Here is a 20,823-nt window from a genome sequence, read left to right as displayed (position 1 = left end):
AGGAAGGAAGGAAGGAAGAACTCATATTTTGCACAGCCAAATGAAACATGCTTCCCCAAGAGAGGAAGAGTTTTAGGAACAATCATGGTGAAAGTTAAGCCTCAGATACTTGCTTGTGAGTTTGAAACTAGACGGATCAATTTCCAAGGACCCAGTGTATGTTTTCATCTGCGTATGCAGAACCTTGTTGACTCGCTCCTGGTTTCCTGCCTGGCTATCAGCTGAGACGAACTGAAACATCAACACAACCTGCGCCACCACTCCTGTAGGGTCTGGGCTGCAAAATGACAAGACAGAAAAGAAAGTAATTGACAGGTTTACCTTTTTGCCTTTGGTACCTACTTAGTTTTCATTATTTCCTCAAGTCCATATCCAAGGGCTGACAGCCTGATACATAATGGTGAAAGAAAGGATGAAAAAATTTCAGCAGGTAACAGATTTCATCTTCACTAACTCATACTAGCAAAACTGTTCGTGGGAGATCAGAAGAATCCTTCCATTAGCAAAGAAAGAAGCAAAGTATGGGGACAACCCAATGTGGTGCACCATTAGGTGCAACTCCATGTAAGCCATCATCAGTGGGTAACCAACAATGGCTGCAACAAGAGATCCATGACCAAACTTTTTAGCAAAGCCAGAAGCTCCTCATTAAGAAACCTTGGCCATCAATTAAAATACTTCATTCTGAGCCCTTTGAAATCATCAAATTATAGAAAATTAGGGTTGGAAAGACCTCAGGAGGCCATCTAGTCCATCCCTACCATCCACCCCCTCTCCCCCACTCAAAGCAGGACTATCTCCAACTAGATCAGTCCAGCCAGGGCTCTGTCAAAGCCGGACCATAAAAGCCTCGAAGGATGGAGATTTCATCACCTCTCTAGGCAACCCTTTCCAGTGCTTCACCACCCTCCTAGTGAGAAAGTTTTTTCCCAATATCCAACCTAAATTTCCCTTGCTGCAACTTGAAATGTCCAGCCTCCACCTCAAACACTTTGAAATAAAAATGTTTTTGGCATTCTTCCACCAGCCCAGTTTTTCCTTTTTTAGCTAACCTTATTAAAATCTTGGCTCCATTAGAATCATGGGATCTAGAAATGAGAAAAACCAGTTTCACCCAGATTGCCAAAAGATCTCATTGTCCAACAGCTTCAGTGTAGGCATCTATTTATTCACATGAGCCTTCTTTCTGTCCCCCCAGCACCACAGTATCCAAGCACAACACCATCTAATGTATTTATCCTTACAATATTCACTAGGGAAAGAATATGCTATGCCCCCTTTTTTACATCACAGGTACAGGGAGGGTAAATAGCAAGACTGGGAGCCTCTGGTGGAGCAGAGCTCCTAGATCTCCCAAGGTTCTAAACCAGTGCCTTCACTTCAAGAGAGCACCCTTCCTCTCAGAGGTCAGTACAGGGCAAAATTACCCTTTAATGCTGCTGTAGCACAGGGAACAGGTCAGCATTCAGAAACATAAGGCAAAGTTGCTATTCTCTACTCCACCTTTGAAGAAATAGAAGAAATCAATTCTTCTGTAACCACAGCAACACAGAGGCAGAGCAGCACAGAAACAAGGCCTCATCATCTTGCTATGCTCAGCATCATCCCAGAGTGAAAATTTAGCTACACATCCTATGTTGTTCGAGGGGAAGGAGGAGGTGGATGTTTCAGCCCATCTCTGCCTTTCATCTTACATACCTTAGACTGACCACTTGGGATGTGATGTACCTGTCCTTTAAAATGGAGGCTTCAAATGTCCTGGTAATCTGTCAAAGGGATAGAATGTGTTATACAAACGTATGCATAGTAATATCACATTTTCATTATGAGATGCTGGGTTTTAGGAGTAACCAGAATGAAGGGCAACTCAACTCCTGTACTCCATCCATTTCTGAACATCCATTCTGGATTCACTGTGTTTTAAGCCCAAAGGAGTCATTAGATCATCTAGGCTGACATTTTATGCATCTCTGGTACCTTTACATTGTAAAGCATATTGACTAAAGCATAACGTCCAGAAAAGCAGCCAGACATGACTTGATAAGCCAAGTGATCTACCATTTCCCTTGGGAGTTCTTTGTTTTTGTCTGTTTTTCTTTTTCTTTCCATTGGATAATCACCTTCGCTTTTTAAAAACGTGAACCTTATTTCTCATTTGAATTGTCAGGCTTCACTTTCCAGCAATTGATTCTTGCTTGGCATTTCTCCATTTGATTAATGAGTCCTTTACTACTCAGCATTTCCTCCCTACAAAGGGACCCAATACTCTTTAATCAAGTCTCCTCTTAATCTTCTTTCTGGTAAGATGAACAGACTGGGGTCTAAGTCTCTCGCTCAGGAAAATGTTCTCCAGTTTTTGAATCATTCTGATGACTCTGCCATACTCTATTCAACCTGCTCCAATCGTTCAACATTATCTTTAAAATCAGAGCACCAAACCACTACCTGAGTGCATGTCCATTTGGAGCCAGGTCAAAAGGGCAACGTTTCCAAAGAGCAGCAGCTCTTATGGTCTCTTTATTGTTACTTGTAGGCAAGTTGGGAACAATATGAAGTCACAAAACTTCTCCACCTTTACCATTGCATGAAGCAGTGTTAAAGCTTAAGCAGTTTCTCTACCTTAGTCTAGTCCCCAGATTGTCAACAAGTAAGAATTAGCACACAGCAACTTTTGAATGGGCTCTGAATGTGCCTGGGTCCACACCCTCATACTCTAGTAGTGATCTCAACAAGGCAGTGTGTGGAGTTAAAATCACCTCTATTATTATGACTATAAAAGTCAACCTTTTTTCCCTCTCCAGAAGAACAGTAAAAATTGCATTCTATGTGGGACTGACTTATCACAGTTCCCCAAAAATCCTGAATTTGTCCTTGCAGTTTTTTAATGCATGAAAATAAAAATAACAAGTCTGGGGGTGGGGGTGCAGATGCACGGGAGTGGGGGTTTTGAGGTTTTCTCTTAGTATTTTCTGTGCATTTAGCTCTCTGGGTCCCTTCCTTGATTACTTGACTCTGCTGTGGGAGTCTGTAAGGGAAACAGCACTTTGAGGGCTTTATCTATTAGACATCAACTCTTATTATTCAGAAAAAAAGTTGTTTTTCCTGAAATTCAACCTGAAAATGTGGGATAACTTGTAATCAGATCATTGCTATATTATATCACTGCAATATATAATGGAAACATTTAATGGCACCTCTGTTGAACCCCACTAGAAAACATTTTCATTCAATGATGATTCCCTGTTGATAGCACTTTTTGAGATGATCAGTTAACCAGTTTTTCATCTATTTAATATGTGCTTTAGTATTCTGTGCTTTTCAACATAATATTCTGTGTTTTTCAAAACAAAATATCTTGTGGTAATAAGTTAACAACTCAACCCCTCCCCTCCCCCCCCCCAAAAAACCCAACAACAACCCCCAAATCAAGTGTATTACATCGATGCAGTTTTTGATGTCCGTCTAGGAATGTGTACCTACCATTTTGTTACTGATATACTTAAGCCATGACAGACAGAAAACTTAGAGCATTCAAAATGCAGTTTAAAATGATAGCATACACATGTACATTCCCATTAAACCAGTGTAAACCCAGAAGAAGCCTTAGAAAAATGTACCTAGCAGCATTAGGTACCATTTTATTTCATTTAATGTTATAACATTCTGTCTCTTTAGCTTTCCTTATCTGTTTTTTTTCATTATCGTAACATTATAATACATTGCTTGCCAGCTTGTTTCCCCTTTGCCATGTGTTATATACTGCTATATATTTTCCAGTTTCTGTCTTCACTTCACACCTGAATCAAGCTGAGCTTTTAGTTTATACTGACCTATTTTTTCATTTTGGAATGGCAGCCTTTGGGCTATCTAATAAACTCTTTTTAGAAACGAACTCCCACTTTCCATTGACTTCTTTCTGTGAAAATATCTCCTCCCAATCAGTTTCATTCATGATTTTCCTTAGTTTTGGAAATTTGGCCCTTTTGAAGCACCAAGTAATTCTATTTCCTCAGAGACTTTTTGGCTTGCTCAGGTTAAATCTAATCAGATCATAAACACTGGCTTCAAGGCAAACATCAGCTTCCAGTTCCATGATTTATTCATCTTTTTTTCAAATCAAAGCAGGGTCTAAAGAAAGCCCCTTATGCCAGATACAACACCCTGGTTATTAGAAAGTTCTCTCTAATGTTTTAGAAACTCTAGTGATGATAGATTACAGGTTGCATGAATGTCACCCAACTGAAGACTTCCATAACACTATTCTTCTTTCTGTGCATTAGACAGTGGCCTATGGAAGTACTCATCTTGTTCTCTAGTTTAATTTGGTGGTCTATACTGCCACTTGGGGTTTGAAAATTAGCACATTGGTTCATACACATTCAAGGGTACACAATTCTGAGTTATCACCAAACTCTAGAACACGTACTGGTGTCTTTTAAAAATCCTGAAGATACCAGACACTAAAGCAGAGACTCATCCATGCAATGCATGTGCTCTACCACTGTGCTATTTCCCCATTGCTAAGGAGAGAACACAACTGTTGGTCAGTGGTTGCAGCACTCACCTGGGCTGTAGAAAACCCAGGCTCAATGTCTTAACACTCTCCCCTAATAGTCAAATTGATATTGAATTCAATGGAAGGTTGATGATGCCTAAATATTTCTGGGCCTCTTTTGTGTCATTTGTACATGGGGGAATAATATGACCACCAACCTACTTTACAGAGGTTTTGTGAGGATAAAAACATTGCAAAAACTGTGAGGCATTCAGATATACTTGTGTTGAGGGCCACATAAGTAGGTATCCTCCTTTCAGAGACATAATATCATTTTTTCTAACTGAGGTACAGACTTTAATTAATTAACTCTTGTGGCATCCCTGACAAGGGAGGGAATTATCATCCTCATCCTCATTTCATCCATTAGGAAAGTAAGGCACAAAGGGTTTGTTCTGTATAAGGTTATACACTAAGCAAACAGCAGAAGCAGGATTCAAAACGTGAATTTCCTGAGAGTCAGTTCAGTTCTTTGCTCAGAGAATCACTTTTCCCTCTGGGTACTGAGTATTCAGGCGTGGGGCATAACTGCACCTCAGTCTTACTTCCAGTCATGCTCTCAGAACACTCTATGGTGAAGAAGAAACATTTTGATTTACCAATCTCTCGATCTCTGTGCTCAGACGTCTAAATTCTTCTGAGGTTTGTTTTTCAAAGTCAGGGTGGTACTGGCGATTAGTGATTTTAAAGTTCGCAGTGTAATAGCGTTTCTCTTCTAAAGAGGAGGAGAGAAAAGGAAAGATTAATGCCTAATTACCTTTTGGAACCAAAAGGTCCTTGGTTCAGGTCCCATAGAAAACCCAACTCCAGGTCATAAGTACATAAAATACAAATGTGTACGCACAGATATTCAGTAGATGGGAGTAAGCAGTCGTCTGTATCATTTAGGCAGCTGATCATTGTCCACTCTGCCTGGACCCCAGCACAGATAGCCAAATGACACAGAAACAGAAGAGACAGGGACTTTGAATTTATACTTCAGACAAGCTAGCATGCCTTAAAATGTTCTTAGGGAACTTTTAATTAAATTCTTAACTAATATGGGACAGAAAAAGGGTCCAAAGTGTGTCCTAATGGGTGTTCTCCACACTGGACTGAATTTTATTTTTGGAACATAACATGAAGAATGCAGTAGTGAATCCCCAGCAACACTTACAGCACTTCTGTGTGGGGATCACAAGACTGTTGCACCTACCGTTGCTCAGAAAAAACACAAGCAGACCAATGACAAGTGCCAGAAATGCCAGTATTGAAAGAACGATAAGGGCTATCTTCCATGGCTCCAGACGCTTCATCTGTGTGTCCGAGTGGGTCAGCCTTGGAAGGGGTGGGAAAAAAGTAGATTTTTTAATACGTAAGACAACGAGCATTGGGTCAAATGGTTTACATGCCTGCTGTCATGCAGATTTATACTGGCCAGAGATCTGAACCTAACAGAGTTACATAGGTTTACATCAAGAATCTGATTCTTTCACCCTAGTAGAACTGTGATGATTCGCCTAGTCATTGGTTTAGCCCATTTACTCCCATGGAATTACATCAGCCAGCAATCAGGCCCAATCTTTTCCACTTTCCTCTCAGAAGAGGCATCAGTGATAGTGTGCATCCAAGGCCAAAAGGGTACACAGAGCATTTCCACTCCTAGAGCTAGAGACAGTTCCAGGAGTCTGCATCTCTACTCACAGAAGTGTTCTAGATGATAATGCTGAACCCAAAGGGCAGACAGGAAAGGCTGGTTTCTGCAACAGAGTCTTCAGATCACTCATGCCTATTAGTGACTTTTCTAATTAATTTTTTTAATTAAGTGCAACTTTGAATGGCATTTCAGCATGTGCCATGTTCACTCAGGTCTTTGGTCTTTTCCAAAATAATGTCCAACTGATTGCCATGGACATGACTACGTGACCTAAACTCAAGCAGGTATTGAGAAGACATAGGAAGGTCATGTGGCACAGCTGGAAGCTTTCAGTTAAATTCAGTTAGATCATAGGGTTCACACCTATAACATGGGCTTGCTGATCTCATCACTGGAGGTCACAGGAGGTCCCAAAAATAGCAAAATAACTGCCTTTTACACCCTAGGGCTTAGAAACACATGAGGGGTTGCAGGGATGGTGTGTAGAGAACCTTGTCCACTTGTCCCATTTCACTCTAGTTAAGATACCAAATTGGGGTCCTCCTAATATAAAAGGCAGGTATATCTGGACAGGTACAAGGACCCCTTGTACCTCTACAAAATTGGGCCCAGGCAAGATTGCAGCTTTCCCAATACCCTTAGTGATGCACATCACTGTGGGTAGCATATGGGGCCATGCCTCATCAGTGAACAAACACAACCAACTGCAGACAGAGGAGCAAGCAGCCCCAAGAAGGGAGTTGCAGCTACCTTAAAAAATCACTTTTAATGATTTTAATTGAGGAAGTGATGTTGCACCCACAGAGAGCAGAGGCCTTGTTTGGCATCCTCTCATGAAGGCACAGGATAATCCAGTTCATCAGCTTATCAAAAGTTCCCTTGTAGGGAGGTTTAAAGTGCCTGAGAAAAAAATGACTTCAGACATTTCAAAATTAATCCCAACCCCAGAGAAAAAAAAATCATCCAAAAGAGGAAGCTAGTCACAGGATAATAGCCTTTGGAATTGATTAAGAGCAAGAGCAAATTGATCATTATTTAGCATTTGGCTCTATCGTTAGTTACTTGTCTTGTGGTAGCCACTAGGCTCAGGACCCTGTTGTGCTTTGTGATGTATAAATGCAGAACAAAGAGATTGTTCTTGCCCCAACAAGGCTAAGTGCAATGTTACCTGTGAAATTCCCTCCCTATCTAGTGAATTTCTGGCAGATAGACATAGCCTGCCATGCAGAAGGAGGTTCTACAGCAGTAGGCAAAGCCTTCTGCCTCCTCTCTGAATGGAATTACTCAGAGTATACCTTGTCAGAGATTACTGCAGGTTTGCAGATGAACACAAACTTTACTTATGTATTAAAAATAATACCCTAAACTAAAGCCACAGATTCTTCCAAAAAGAGATATCCCCACTCCACGTGGTCAAAAGCTTTTTTTTCCTTGTTCCAAGGCCTCCCAGAGACAAATAACCCACTGAATGGAGCCTTGGCTCATCACTTATCATGAATTGCCTTGTCATATTAAAACCAGTTGATCAAGTAACAACAGAGAATTCAAGCATGCAAGTAGATTGGCAAAGTAGCTGGACCTACACAAAGTATTCAAAATCCCTCTCAGGCTTTAAAATGAGGATACTTTTGGTTAAAATGGAAAACTAAAGGAAGGATTCTAGTATCTGATCCAGTAAATACAGCTAGACAAGTAGGGCACCAACCGCAGGTGCCAACTTAGAGGGGGAAGATGATTGATTGTGCCTACTACCCAGAACACAAAAAATGCTGGTTATGCCTCTGATCAGATCCCTGGATATACTGGTCTCAATCCTGCAGGTAGGTGAGCTTCTATGTTCACATAAAACACCACTGACTTTAGTGGGACTCCAGTTTGCTTGTGTGCTGGGTCCAAGAGTCCTAAAGAATTCACTCAGCATTTATGAAGGTATAGCTCCTGGAGCGGCCACCGAGGACCAAAGTATCTCCCATCACATCCCCTTTTCTTAGGAGAAAATAGCAGAAGGCCTCTCGTTCAGATGAATTAGTTATCTGTGCATCTCAGCACGGAACTCACAAGCCCAGCCCCTGTGCTACTACAGCACATCAATTCCTCACAGACTTGAATGTATTTGCTTTCACAACATCCCTGGGAGGAAAGGAAGTGCTGCTACCTCATCCTACAAATGAAGCATGGATGTTACCAAAGTTCGTGTCAAGGGAGAGAACCAAACTTGAACCCTCCTAGTTCCTTCCTGGCACCCTAATCACTGTACTTGCCTTCCTCCTTCTTCATTCCCTCCCAGTGTTTCGTCATGCTTCAGAAACCTAACTCAGGATTCCTTGACTTGCTCACCTGTTACTAAAAGCTCTAAATCTGGCTCCCTTTGTTTGCCTCAGAAACGTAACTGAAGAGCTCCTTTGTTGCTTCTTCCTCAAACAGAAGTATTACTCTAATTTATGGGGCTCCTTTGTTCCCCAAGAATTCCCTCTTACTCAGGATACGCTCTGAATGTTAGATCAGAGTGTCATAACCCAATGATTTTTAGTGCCTTGGCACACTGGAATTTTCCTGCCACATGGAGCTTTCTTTGCACGGTGGATTTCTCAGCTGCAGAGAGAAAACCCCGGTGCAAAAGAGTTCCCGCCACCCGTATGCAAATTAGTGTCCCACCATTGGTCAATTCTAAATTATTCCTGTGTGGCAGCTAGCAATTGGCTCGCTAGCCGTATAAAAGGTTAGAGCAGTTTCTGCCCAAGTTGGAGGACTCAACAACCATCTCGTGGGGAACTCTAAGCGCGCTGTGGAACCTAGCAAACTCCGCGTGTATCTTAGAGGAGGACATAGGGGCCTGATCAGCTTCTAGCCACTCCCCGTCATAGTGGAAAATTTGACGTACCCCCGTGTGAAGCGCTCGTGGAGTCGTACATCGACGACTCATCTCGGTTCGGTTCGGAAGAGATCTCACTTGTGTTTATTTGTGTGCAACTGCAACTCAAGCAAGTTTCCTTCCTGCACTGTGACCATCGGCAGTGTAAGTAAAGCTTTCTTTGTAAAACCAATACGCTTCCGTGCCTAACTCTACTCCGTCGTGGAAAAACCCCATCTGACGGTCCGGGCTACTGGACATAGCCTCAGACCGCCCTCGGTCCCGACACAGAGAATAGCCTAGCATTTGCTCTTCAGAGCTACCTCCCTTAGCAGTAGCATAACTAGAGGTGAGAGAGAGGGTCACCTGCCCCAGGCACCAAGTTAGAAGGGATGGCAGAATTGTCCCCCACCCCTGCAGAGTCTGTGCCCAAGAAGCTTTTACTTGCCACTTTAAGAGTAACAAGCAGAGCACACATCAGCAGCACCTCAGTCAGGGACTATTTAGGAATTCCTGGCATGGGTAAGACTGCTGCCCCTACCCTGCTCTCAGAACCATGCCCCCCCCTCTGGGTTTGCCTCAGGCATCAACTCTGCTTGTTACTCCACTGTCTCTTAGCTTGGGAAAGGCCCTTGGTCCTACATTGCATTAGCAGCATTGTGGCCTGAGCTTAGAGCATTACAGATATTATTTAGCAGAACACATTGTACTTGAGGAGCTGTTTTGGAAAGTAAACCCTGGAATGGGGAAAATGAAGTGAAGTTGACTTCCGCTGGGTAGAACAACATCCACATGTCAGAAAAGGTATGAAGTCAAGCCTCCCAGCCAACACTTAGGTGGCCTCCCAGGAGGGGGTGTCAGGAACAAGTAAGGCTACATGGTAAAATCTCCACCCATAAGACAGGGAGCTTATGCAAGTGGAGAAACACAGAGGCACCTGATACAAATTAAAAAACAGTGTCAAGATTCTTGAATGGATAACTAGGGCAGAGGTTTAATGCTTCTACTAATGTTGTTGCCCTTAAGATTATTCTGCCTCCTTCCTCATTGAAAGATGGTTTCTCTCTTAAGTTAGGTTCTCACTTAAGTTAGGTCCAGAGTCTCTCCTGCAATGAGAGGTTCTTGAGAGGTGCAGGATGAGAAGGGTGAAAGTTACCCTTCTTCATTGATTCTGATTGAACTTTTGTTAGTGCCCACTTTGCTGTAGAGACTGAAGCACTTTAGGGACTGCTCTATTTTATGTGAGTTATACATGGTCTCTTTGGGCTCATATGCCAGGTATGAAATGGAAAAGTGCCTACTCCCTGTTCCCTCCCTACTCCACACAGGAGCATGAGCCACATCACTTTATATCAGCAACAATTCATGGTCAGAGCTACGATTTTGAAAAGGGGGATGCAGATGGTGTGGTGCACCACTGCCTATAACACATTTTTCTCCAGTTAAAAAGAAACTAGAAGCTTCATTGGTATCCTACTGAACTATCCTTTCTGATACAGACTATGTGGCTGCAGCTCAGTGGAGTATTTTGACAGGGTATAAGGCCTGTGCTAGTAAACCCTCCAGACACTATTGAAAATCTCCTCCATAGGGCTCCTCAGCCTACAACGAAGCATGTAAATACTGACTGGGAACTCAGTATTTGTGAAATTCAAGCCATTCATTTAGAAAAATGGACTAAAGAGCCTAGCTTCAAGCTTTATGGTTTACAACTCTGGGCCTTATCTACTGAACTGGGGCTGAGCTATGCTATAATGTTCAGCCTCTTCCTAGAAGGCAAGGATAGACTGGGGAGATGCCTATGACCCCAGATGGCCGGCCACCTCAAGGGACCTGAGCAGCAGAGCTGTAAGGGAGAAGGGGAGTCCTCCCAGAGTGAGATGGCTCTGCACTATCCAGCCAGAACAAACCAGTGGTAGAGAGAGTCACACAACAGTCCTACAGCCACAGACACATATTTACAGTGCCTGGCATGACCTCTGAAAGCCCATCAAACACTTCCAGATAGTTCAGAACATGACTGCCTCTCTCTAGGGTGGCATGCTATCTGCCCACATTCCTAGAAGCAAAGGTCTTCTTAAGGCAGGGCCCAAACAGTAGCTCAGAGCTGTTTCCTGAACATGGTGCTCATGTTGATTAGGAGTTCCCCATTTCCAGAGATAAGCTCTCCAGGAACACCAACAGTTATTCTTGGCAGCAGGAGATCATCGCTGCATTTCAAACCCCATTTTACTGTAACTAGATCTGGGCTGGGATTTTTCAACAAAATAGTTTTAGTCAGAACATGCTGATTGGTCAAAATCAAAACTTTGCGCAGCAGTGTACCAGTTGGGACTAAACTATTTTTCCCTACAGGAAAGGCTTCCAAAGTCCAGGGAAGACCTGCTGGTCAACATCAGAGAGAGTGAGAGACAGAGCAAGAGAAACCTACCCATCCTAGAGTCACTAATTGGCTGGTGCTAAGAGCACTCACTTGGGTGCAGTAGCATAACTAGGGTGAGGTAACTGGGACAGTTGCTTTGGGTGCTGACTTGGGGCTGGGAGGGGCAGAAAAAAGAAGCAGGTGCTGCCACAGCTACACAATCATGCAGGTAGCTGGACAGGAGCCAGAAGTTGCCACTGCCCCCATGTGTCACAGATGCTCTGGATGCCTGGCTGCCTTGTTACACCTCTGCTTGCGAGATCAGAAACTCAGATTCAAGACTTCATCCTGAAGCAGCACCAAGGGCTCTGACATCCCAGGGATGTGCCCTAACTACCAGACTTCAGACTTTTCTTCCTCTCTCCCTTTGAAAATTCTCATTTGATCCCTGTGTGGAACAAAAATATTTTTGAAATTTCAAAGGCTTTTCATGGGGGAAGAAAAAGTCATTCCCAGTCTGCTTTCCCTCTAACATGCACCTGGCTGCATTCACTTTGAGAGCCAGAGCTTATCAGAATGAATGGCAAACTTCTCCATGATCAGACTTTTACAATGCAGTGGAAAATGTCTGTTTTGGATCATGCGATCTGCAAGCAATTGGTGACGGAATCACTCCAGCAATTACTGTCCTAATTTAAAACAACCTTGTTTCCTGTATAAACAAAGTTCACCCACTCACGTATCAGCATCTGGCAAATTTCTGACATGGGCCTGTCCTAAGAAGCATTTACCAGGTTACTCAAAAGTACCAACAATTAGCCTCTTAGCTGGTAATCCTTCATTGCCATACATCCTGGAAAAACCATCTGATCTTTGAGGGCAGATCATGCTGCTTGCTTTGTGGAAAATGTTGCATTCCCTGGAGCTCAATGAGACAGGCAGAACCTGGTCACTGTGGTAAGGAACAATGCATAAATGAGCAAAATAATAATTTCTATCATCCTAACTCTTGCCAATGGATTTACTTACCCTGAAAGTATTAAATCAAGCCTATTACAAATACTACTAGTACAGTTGGCTGCCCAATAAAGTAATTAATTGGAAAACAGGTTCAACACAGCTTGGATAATTAAATGATTTCTGCATGCTTTGATGTTTTGGCTCTTTGCAAAAATGTGCACAGCCTTCCTCCCCCCTTTTCCCCATTGGCCAACCTCCAGCAGCTCTGGTGCTATTTTCAGTAGTAGTAACAACACAGAGGCCTGTCTATATGAACAACCAACTGTAAAGTGGTTACCGTGCAATCATTTAGTACTTGCTTAAGCAAGTATTAAATGACAGTACAGTAACCTGCATTACTGCGCAGTCTCATCACCACATGGTTAGTTTTAGCTGCTACTGTGCAGTAGCAATGAGCAACTGAGCAGCAGCTCATTGCTTCTGCACAGTAGCATTGGCATCACAGTTTGTTCCCAGCTATGCTACATCTTGTGTAGATGTGCCCAGAAGCAACTACGGGTCCCGCACTGCATGTAGAGGCTGACGATACTAGATTTAACCAAACCTAATGTAAGGGATGGTCCCTATCCCAAAGAGCATCCAGCCTATGCAAATAAGATTGACAGAGGTAGAAGACACAGCACCCCCATCTCTGAATTGGAGACAGGGATGAGACACAAATTTAGTGCATTGCCCCAAACCAGAGAGGGATGAGTGGCAGGACTAGAAATTGAGAAATTACCATTCTTTTTTGGGTAGGGTTCATGTATACCACACCATATCAAGGCTAATCAAGCCAAGTACTCAGAGCACACAGTTTCCTCCTCCTGAGGAAACTCTGGGGATCCAGACTCTGCCTAGAAGGCAAAGATAAACTGGATCCCCAGAGTTTGCCTAGAAGGCAAAGATGCCTATGACCCCAGATGGTCAGCTACCTCAAGGGACCTGTGCAGCAGAGCTGTAAGGGGCAGGGAGAGTCCTCCCAGTGTGAGATGGCCCTGCACTGTCCAGCCAAAACAAAACAACAGTAGAGAGTGTCACACAACAGTCCTACAGCCACAGACACATATTTACATTTGTTATAGACATCAACAAGTAGGTGCTAACTCTCACCAGGCATCGCAGGCTGACTTATTTCTTATGGGCTCCTCAGCAGAAGCAGGTTTAGCAGAAGCAGTGTGGAGGAAGGGTCAAGCTTTGCAGTTGCGTTCCAGAAGACAGACCCCTGCACAGGGCAGCTGAAGAGCCTCTGCAAGAAGCTGGCAAGCAGCAGGTATATGATGCCAGCAGCAGAGGAGGCAAAGATAAGAGATAAAAACAGAGGGAGGGGCAGAGTGGTAAAGACAAGGAAATGCCATTCCAATGTGATGTAGCAAAACAGGGAGAGCCAGTAGGGATGTGCAATAGGAGCAGAACAGGGAGCTAATAGGGCAATCCTGGCAGCTGTGCTTGGAAAGGACCAAGGAGGGAGAGATGTGGGTACTTGGGGACTGTACTGAGGGAGGCCACGGGGAGCGGAAGGAGAGCTTTGAATGTCTCCAGGTGGGAGGGAGGCATAACCTGAGCACTGCTACTGGAAGATACAGCAGTGTGATTTGGACATAGCCTGGGCATGTGTAGCAGAAATGAGGGAGGTAGTCTGAGATGACTCACTTTTTAAAAAATCCTATTGCAGATCTTGGCAAACTTCCCAACCCTTCAACTTCTCAGCAGTAAGAACAGAGGCTTTCATACCCAGATGGGTTCCTGGGGCTTCATGATTGTCCTCTGGAAGGAACGGATTAATAATGGTCATGACAGACCCAGACCACCACCCAGGAATAGGTGCAACCACTGCAATATATTGTGAACACCAGATACAGCAAGCACAGACTGAGGGTCTGTCATGCCCTCTGAAGCACTTCCTGCCATAGCAAGGATTTCTACCAGGAAGGAACCATTAACCTCTACTCCACCAGATGTACATTGCTGATCCAGCTAATCTGATTTTGCATGCCAATTCCTATAGGGTCTTGTGCTATTGAAATGCAGCTCCTGTATAGCCAAATTTCTACCCATCCCACCAATTTCCTATTACAGCAAAATGGCCACCCTATGAAACGGTGCTACAAGCTCAGCCTTGCTTCTGAGAGTCAGTCTGGGTGTCTTCCATCTGAGCATAACCACTTGAAATAAAGACTTCTGGCTAGTGTAGTAATTCAGCAGTAGTTCACCTCTTCAGTTGCCTTCTTCCTTTACTGGGAAACAGGATGCCTATGCTATGGAAGCTTGTCCTTTTTCCCTTGCCTGAGTTACCATGCATGTGAGACTCCCTCTGGACTTCCTGAATTCTGCAATTTTTATAATGCACTAATTCCCAAATCACACTCCATTTGTGGGCATGTTGCTTTTTTCAGCTACAGTCCCTACAGACAAATCTCAGCTGGATTGTCTTCATCCATCCAAGCATGAGGTGTAAAGACTCCCTGTTGCTCCAGTCATGGTGGATACGCAACACAGCCCTGACAGCATACATGGAGGCAATAATACAGAAATTTCCTAACAGCTGACAATTCATAAGCTGCACTTAAGAGAAATTCCCTAACTCATCACCATAAGCCTCAAGAGGCTATGTCATATCCTGCTGCTTAGAGCAAATGAAAATGTGGGGTTTTTGTTGGGAATCATAAAATGACAAGCAGTGTGAAGGCACCTTTCAGCTGCACTTAGCTTTCCCTTCACACAAAAGGCACAGGCTCCTTATAGATCAGTGATAGCTGGTGCCAAAAATAAGTACAGGAGCTGCATGTATCCTGCCGTCCCTCCCAACAGCTCCTCACTACTTGCCCCATGTAGTTTACACAGAACTACAGGAGGAAAGATTGAGACACTGGTAAGAATGCCCCAAGGCTTGGGAGAGAAGGGTGGAGGTCCCCAGGAAATGGAGGAAAAGCTGTTTTACCTCCTGCCCCTTTCCCAGTGAAAGTCTTGAATGCAGAAGTTAATCCCTTGCCTGTTATACAGTTCTCACCAGTGTCTATGTGCCCATGAGACTCACAAGTAACTTCTCTAGCAGTTTAGCATCTCCTATTTCTATCTGAAGGACAGCACAGGCTAAGAGGAGTGAAAAACCTAGATTAAAACATACCATTTCAATGGACCTACTCAATCCTGCTTTTGCTTCTTTGCAACACTGACTGAATGTCAAGCCCAGTCCACTTTCTGTTTTTTTCATGACAACAGCTGGTTGGTACTGACACAACCGAAGTTGCTTTCATGCAATAGTTTACAGAGCTGGTCAAAGAGTTTTCCAGTAGAATGTACTTCTTTCAGAAAATGCAGTCTCCAAAATGCTCTGCAGAATCATGTCAATCTTGATGAAAAATCTATTCAGAAAATAGTCTAAAGGAAGCAGTTCAATTTTTTTGCTTCAAAATGATATAATTAAATGTTATACTGCAAGAGCCAAAGTTAAACAAAATGTTTCCTTTTTAGGAGTTCTTCAAATTCTTCAACTTTCTTATATTTGGAACTAGATTTCAAGATGGAAGACTATCCCATGGGAAAGAAATTCCACTTGTTGCAGACTTGACTGTCTGACACTGCAAAACACCTCCCCTCTGACATGTTACCAACATAGCCCACATCACTGCCATGAAGGGATGTATCCCTTTCTGCAGGAATGCTGGTCCCAAAACAAGCAACTGGATTCAGAGAGGAACCGCTGTCACATTTTATCATTGGAGTTGTATTTTTACATCCTGTTTTGACACTGAACATTCCTTCCTGTTCCTCTCTAACCCTCCATGTCACAAGACAGCTACTTCTTTACCTTCCAAAATATGGCTGGGGCACAGGCTTTCCCAAATATGAACATTCTATAGCTGAGTATTATATTTTATTTTTAAATGGTATCAAGAAGTCATCGGTAAGGACTCTATTGCATTTAATGTCACCATTGTGTAAATATAACGCATAAAGGATGCTTCTGTTTCAAAGCACTTACAACCTAAATAGCCCATTGTGCATGCTCATCACTAAGATTGTATCAAGTTTGGCTCCAAAAGCATCTGCACACATGCTTGGGATTGGGATGAAGAGCTGGAAAGACCATAATACTGCAATCCATGATAAGCTTCCTCAAGGAGCAAAAGCCCATTTCCAGGATTCACAATCATCAGTAATGAGGCAACCCTGTTGTCCTTCACAGTAACTCACAGATATCCCTATTATTTCTCTCACCCAAGCTGTAAATTTCCAAAAGCTACAGCACTTTGCCAGTTATACCACCAGGCTTCAGGGAGTTCCACATCTTCCTCATCTGCATTACTGTTTGTACAACAGTTTCTGTGCAGGGTGTGTGTATATGAAACAGAGGTTTATTTTGCCCTAAATTGAAGCAGTGCATTTTTAAAAACATTGCTTCAATTTAGGGTGAAGTAAACTCCTGTGTCATGTACACCCGTGTCTTGCCTGCTTCTCTGGCAGTAGGAAGGGGAGGGCGAGCTGCTGGCAGGTGGAGTGGTCCCTGAGCTGGGAGGCAGGGGGAGGGGGCTGGTGCTTCCCTCCGTGGCAATGGTGATCCCCACCAGGTGGCACCCACCTGCAGGAACCCAGCTTGGGCAGTTCCAGGTGGCACCACAGCCGCAGAGGGAAGGACTGGGTCCCCGCACAACTCAGGCAGGCAGGTGGGGGCTCACTGCTTTTTTTTTTTTTCCCCTTTGGTGGAGCCTGCCTTCCCAGGCTGCTGCCAGGCTGCCTGCATGGGATGCCTGCAAAGCTCCTGAGCTGCACAGAGCCTGATGCTTCGCTCTGCGACTGTAGGGCAGCAAACTAAAACTCCTCAGAGGTGTTTTAGTTTGCTGTACCCCAAAATCATTTAAAGTGCATTACACCGCCGAATGTGCTACAGTCGCTGGAATTAATGTGCAATGTACCGCTGATGTGTGCAAACACTGATACCATTAAAGTGTTCCAAAAGCATGTAACTTGCTTTAAAGTGTTGTGCACACATCCCCCTCGTTTCGTCTACACAAGCTCTTGGGGTTATCCAAGAAATTTCTGTATTACAGATTATCCAAGAAATTCTGCTCCAGCCAATGAGATCTGGCAATGGAAATTTGGATTCCTCTAAGATTCTGGTCCAATCTGGGTGTTGTTGCATGGGGTCACTTCCTTAGTCTAGTGGTTAAGCCTTTCTTCCCACATGTAGCAAATGGTAGAAGAGCATTCAGCTTCTTGGACTTGTAGCTATCTCTACAGCTCCTGCCAGAGTCAGTTCCTTTGTAAGACCCTCTCATTTACTGCTTCCTCAAATCAAAAGGACTTTAAGAGGCTTTTCACAAAAGATCCTTGGACAGCGAAAAGAAAAGTTTGTAAAGAAAACATAAAACTTGGAGCTATTTCTCTTTCCATTTGATCTCTTAGCTTGGACTTACAGTTACTCTTTTTGTTAGTGTGTTTCTTTTTGGTCAAAATGCTGTTTAAACAATGTTATCTAGGGTTTTATATAGCATCCCTCACTGTGAGATATTTGGGTGCTTCATCTAATTGACTTTCTGTAGAAAAGAGACTTAAGCAACCTTAATTTGCGTTATATCAGTATTATCAGAGCAGGGAGGTTGTAGAATACCCTTCTAATAGAAGTAGCAAGGCCAAAAAATGAACTAGTCTTAACATGGAACTTGGCTGGTTTATGAACATATATATAGTGGTGTTTCATTTTAATCATAGAAAAATGTGGATTTGGGGTTATTTTTTTAAATCAGAGAAAATCAGGATCCTTGATGAGGAGGATGGAAATTTCTTGGTACACAAATACAGCAAAAGCAGTAAAAAGGTTTCTTGGTTTAAAAGGTCCCAGTTAAGTATAAGAAAAAGAATTGGAAGCACCTGCAAGGAGTTTGAGGCCTTGAGGAACATGATAACTTTACCCACACAAGTAGTTTAGCAAACCTGAAGCCAATCACATGCCCAAGAGTCAGCAGGGCAAAGCCTATGACCCGTCTCAGACTTTGATTCAGGGAGGTTTTATCATAGGCAGTTGTACCTCATGTTCATAAACCGGCCAAGTTCCATATTAAGACCAGCTCATTTTTTGACCTTGCTACTTGTATTAGAAGGCTATTCTACAACCTCCCTGCTCTGGTAATACTGATATAAAGCAAATTAAGGTCACTTAAGACTCTTTTCTATAGAAAGTCAATTAGATGAAGCACCCAAAATAAATAAATAAACACACACACACACACACACACACACACACACACACACACACACACACAGAGTAAAAGCTCTGTTATCCGGCATCCCCCAGTAATGGGGGATGCTGGATAACAAAATATGCCAGTTAACTGAGTGGCCCCGACCACCGCTTCTCCTGCCGCGTCTGGGGCATCCCTCCTGCAGCATCACTGTCCCTCCCACCGCATTGCCGCCCATCCTGCGGGCCCCGTGGGACAGGGAGGCTGCACAGCCGCGGCGGGCACTTCCAGTTTCACTTTATCTTACAAACCAGCATGTCAGTTAGTAGAGCATGCTGGCTTGTAAGATGCCAGATAGCGCAGCTTTTACTGTATATATAAGTGGTGTTTCATTTTAGTCATGGAAAAATGTGGATTTGGGGTTCCTTTTTTTAACAGAAAATTGGGAATTTTTTAAAATCAGAGCAAACTAGAATACGTGCTCATTGTGTTCCTGTCTTGCGTTTTTCCATAGCATGCAAATTCACTGTAATTCATTTGAAAGAGACTTGTCTGGAGTGAAATTAATTTTCGCTTTTTTATTCTTATAATAGAATTTTGTACAAAATCATTTTAAAACAAAAAAAATGTTTTTAAATAGCTGAAATTTCACCAAAATTGACAAATTTGAAATTGCAAGCTACCAACTCAGTCCTGGGTGTGAAAACCTTACAGGTGTACAAACCAGTTACTTTCAAGATAATGTTGAGTCTAATCCCCAACACAGAACTCATGTTCAAAAGGATTTCTTCCCTCCCCAAGAGATGACAACTGCTGTTCTCAAAGATGAGGTGGCCTCATCTTTGACACAAGTTCCCCTCAGAAATCTAACTTACCAGAATCTGAATATGGCTGCTTTCACAGTCTGATCCAAACCCTGTTATAACAGATAAAATATATCTCCCGATTGTTAAACTCCTTGAGTACAGTGTAAAGTGCTTGCCCTGGCTCATGCTTTGTACAAGTAGCTATCAATGGAATCTCGCTAGTCATTACTGTTCTACTTTAAAACAAACGTAGTTCGTACCTATGCAAACCTCCCCCACAAACATCAATTCGGCTGTGTGCATTTGACAAATAGCTCCCAGAGCCATTCAAGCCCAGAGAAGCAAGAAGCAAATCATCTGATTATTCAAGTGCAAAGACAATTTAGATAACCATCTGGTAACTCTCAGACCCAATCCATCATGAGGAAATAGTCTGACCACTAAAAAGTTATTTCAAAATGAAAAAAGTTAATATGTTCCCCACCAATAATGTTAATCTTATTGATAAATTTCACTTTGGTTTCATAAAGCAATGCGTCATCGAAACTGGTACATTCCCACAGGATGTATCACTTGACAAATCAGCCCTTTCTGACAGATAGATCTTTTGTTATAAACTGGGAGTCTCCTGTTTAAGATTAAAGGATGGTTTGTAAAAACACAGCTGCGTGAATACTTTTTTTGGTTCAGCTTCTTAAGCAAAAAGGCAAATCTGTTTCAATCAAAATGGAAGTTCTTTGGTGTCTCTCACCAGGCCAAATCAAAAGTTAAAAAATAAAAGCAAGCAAAACCTCATTCATTTGAGGGTCTATCTTTGTTTTCAACCCAAATCAAACTATTTATCTTTCATCTTGGAAATCTTTAAAAAAAATGCAAAGCGATGGGAAGCAGGGTTGGATTTGGATGCCATTTAAAACAGTGGGAGCCAACCTTTCTGGCAGCTATGCAACAAATTAGCCCCGATCCTCTTCTGCTGCCCAATTATGCTGCTCTGTTTTCTGCTGTCTGCCCTGTGCTCCATACCTGATCTGCTGCTCTTTCTGCATCCTTCCTTGTGCTCCCTGCCTCATTTGCTGCTTTACTATCTGTTTCCTGCCCTGCCCTGCCCTGCCCTGCCACCATGCCGCCTGTCCCCTCCCCAGTCTGCCACATACCCCACACAGAGGCTGTATGGGCCACTTGTGGCATGTGTACTGCAGGTTGGCCACCCCTGCTTAAAACATGGTAGCAGTGCTCCACCTTGTACCCAATAGCATAGATGTCACGGCACTTGCTCAGGACATGGGAGAATTAGGTTCAAGTCCCTTTTCTGTCAGAAGGATGTTGATCCCATAGGTCCAAACTGACAAAAGTATTTTATCTACTGAGTGGCAGGGCATTCTGGGATAACTCTCCTACTGGAACTGTTCAATATTTAAGGAATCTAAGCTAT

At 43.1% G+C, this 20,823-nt stretch overlaps 1 protein-coding gene across 1 annotated transcript in view; it reads right to left on the bottom strand.

Moving 5' to 3' along the window:
• The window catches only part of LOC102566916 (transmembrane protease serine 11E), a 44,357-nt gene that overhangs the window by 14,233 nt on the left and 9,301 nt on the right, over positions 1–20,823 (bottom strand). Inside the window, exons 3-6 of the mRNA XM_059721303.1 lie at positions 5,751–5,872; positions 5,155–5,270; positions 1,699–1,766; positions 114–277 (exon numbers count right to left, since the gene is read on the bottom strand). Coding sequence (XP_059577286.1) covers positions 114–277; positions 1,699–1,766; positions 5,155–5,270; positions 5,751–5,850 — 448 coding nt within the window. The 5' untranslated portion in view covers positions 5,851–5,872. The remainder of the gene's footprint in view (positions 1–113; positions 278–1,698; positions 1,767–5,154; positions 5,271–5,750; positions 5,873–20,823) is intronic.

This window comes from Alligator mississippiensis, chromosome 2 (assembly GCF_030867095.1).
Source record: "Alligator mississippiensis isolate rAllMis1 chromosome 2, rAllMis1, whole genome shotgun sequence".
Taxonomy (NCBI): domain Eukaryota; kingdom Metazoa; phylum Chordata; order Crocodylia; family Alligatoridae; genus Alligator; species Alligator mississippiensis.
The sequence above is the reverse complement of the archived record's forward strand: the minus strand, read 5'-3'. Positions and strand labels throughout refer to the sequence as shown.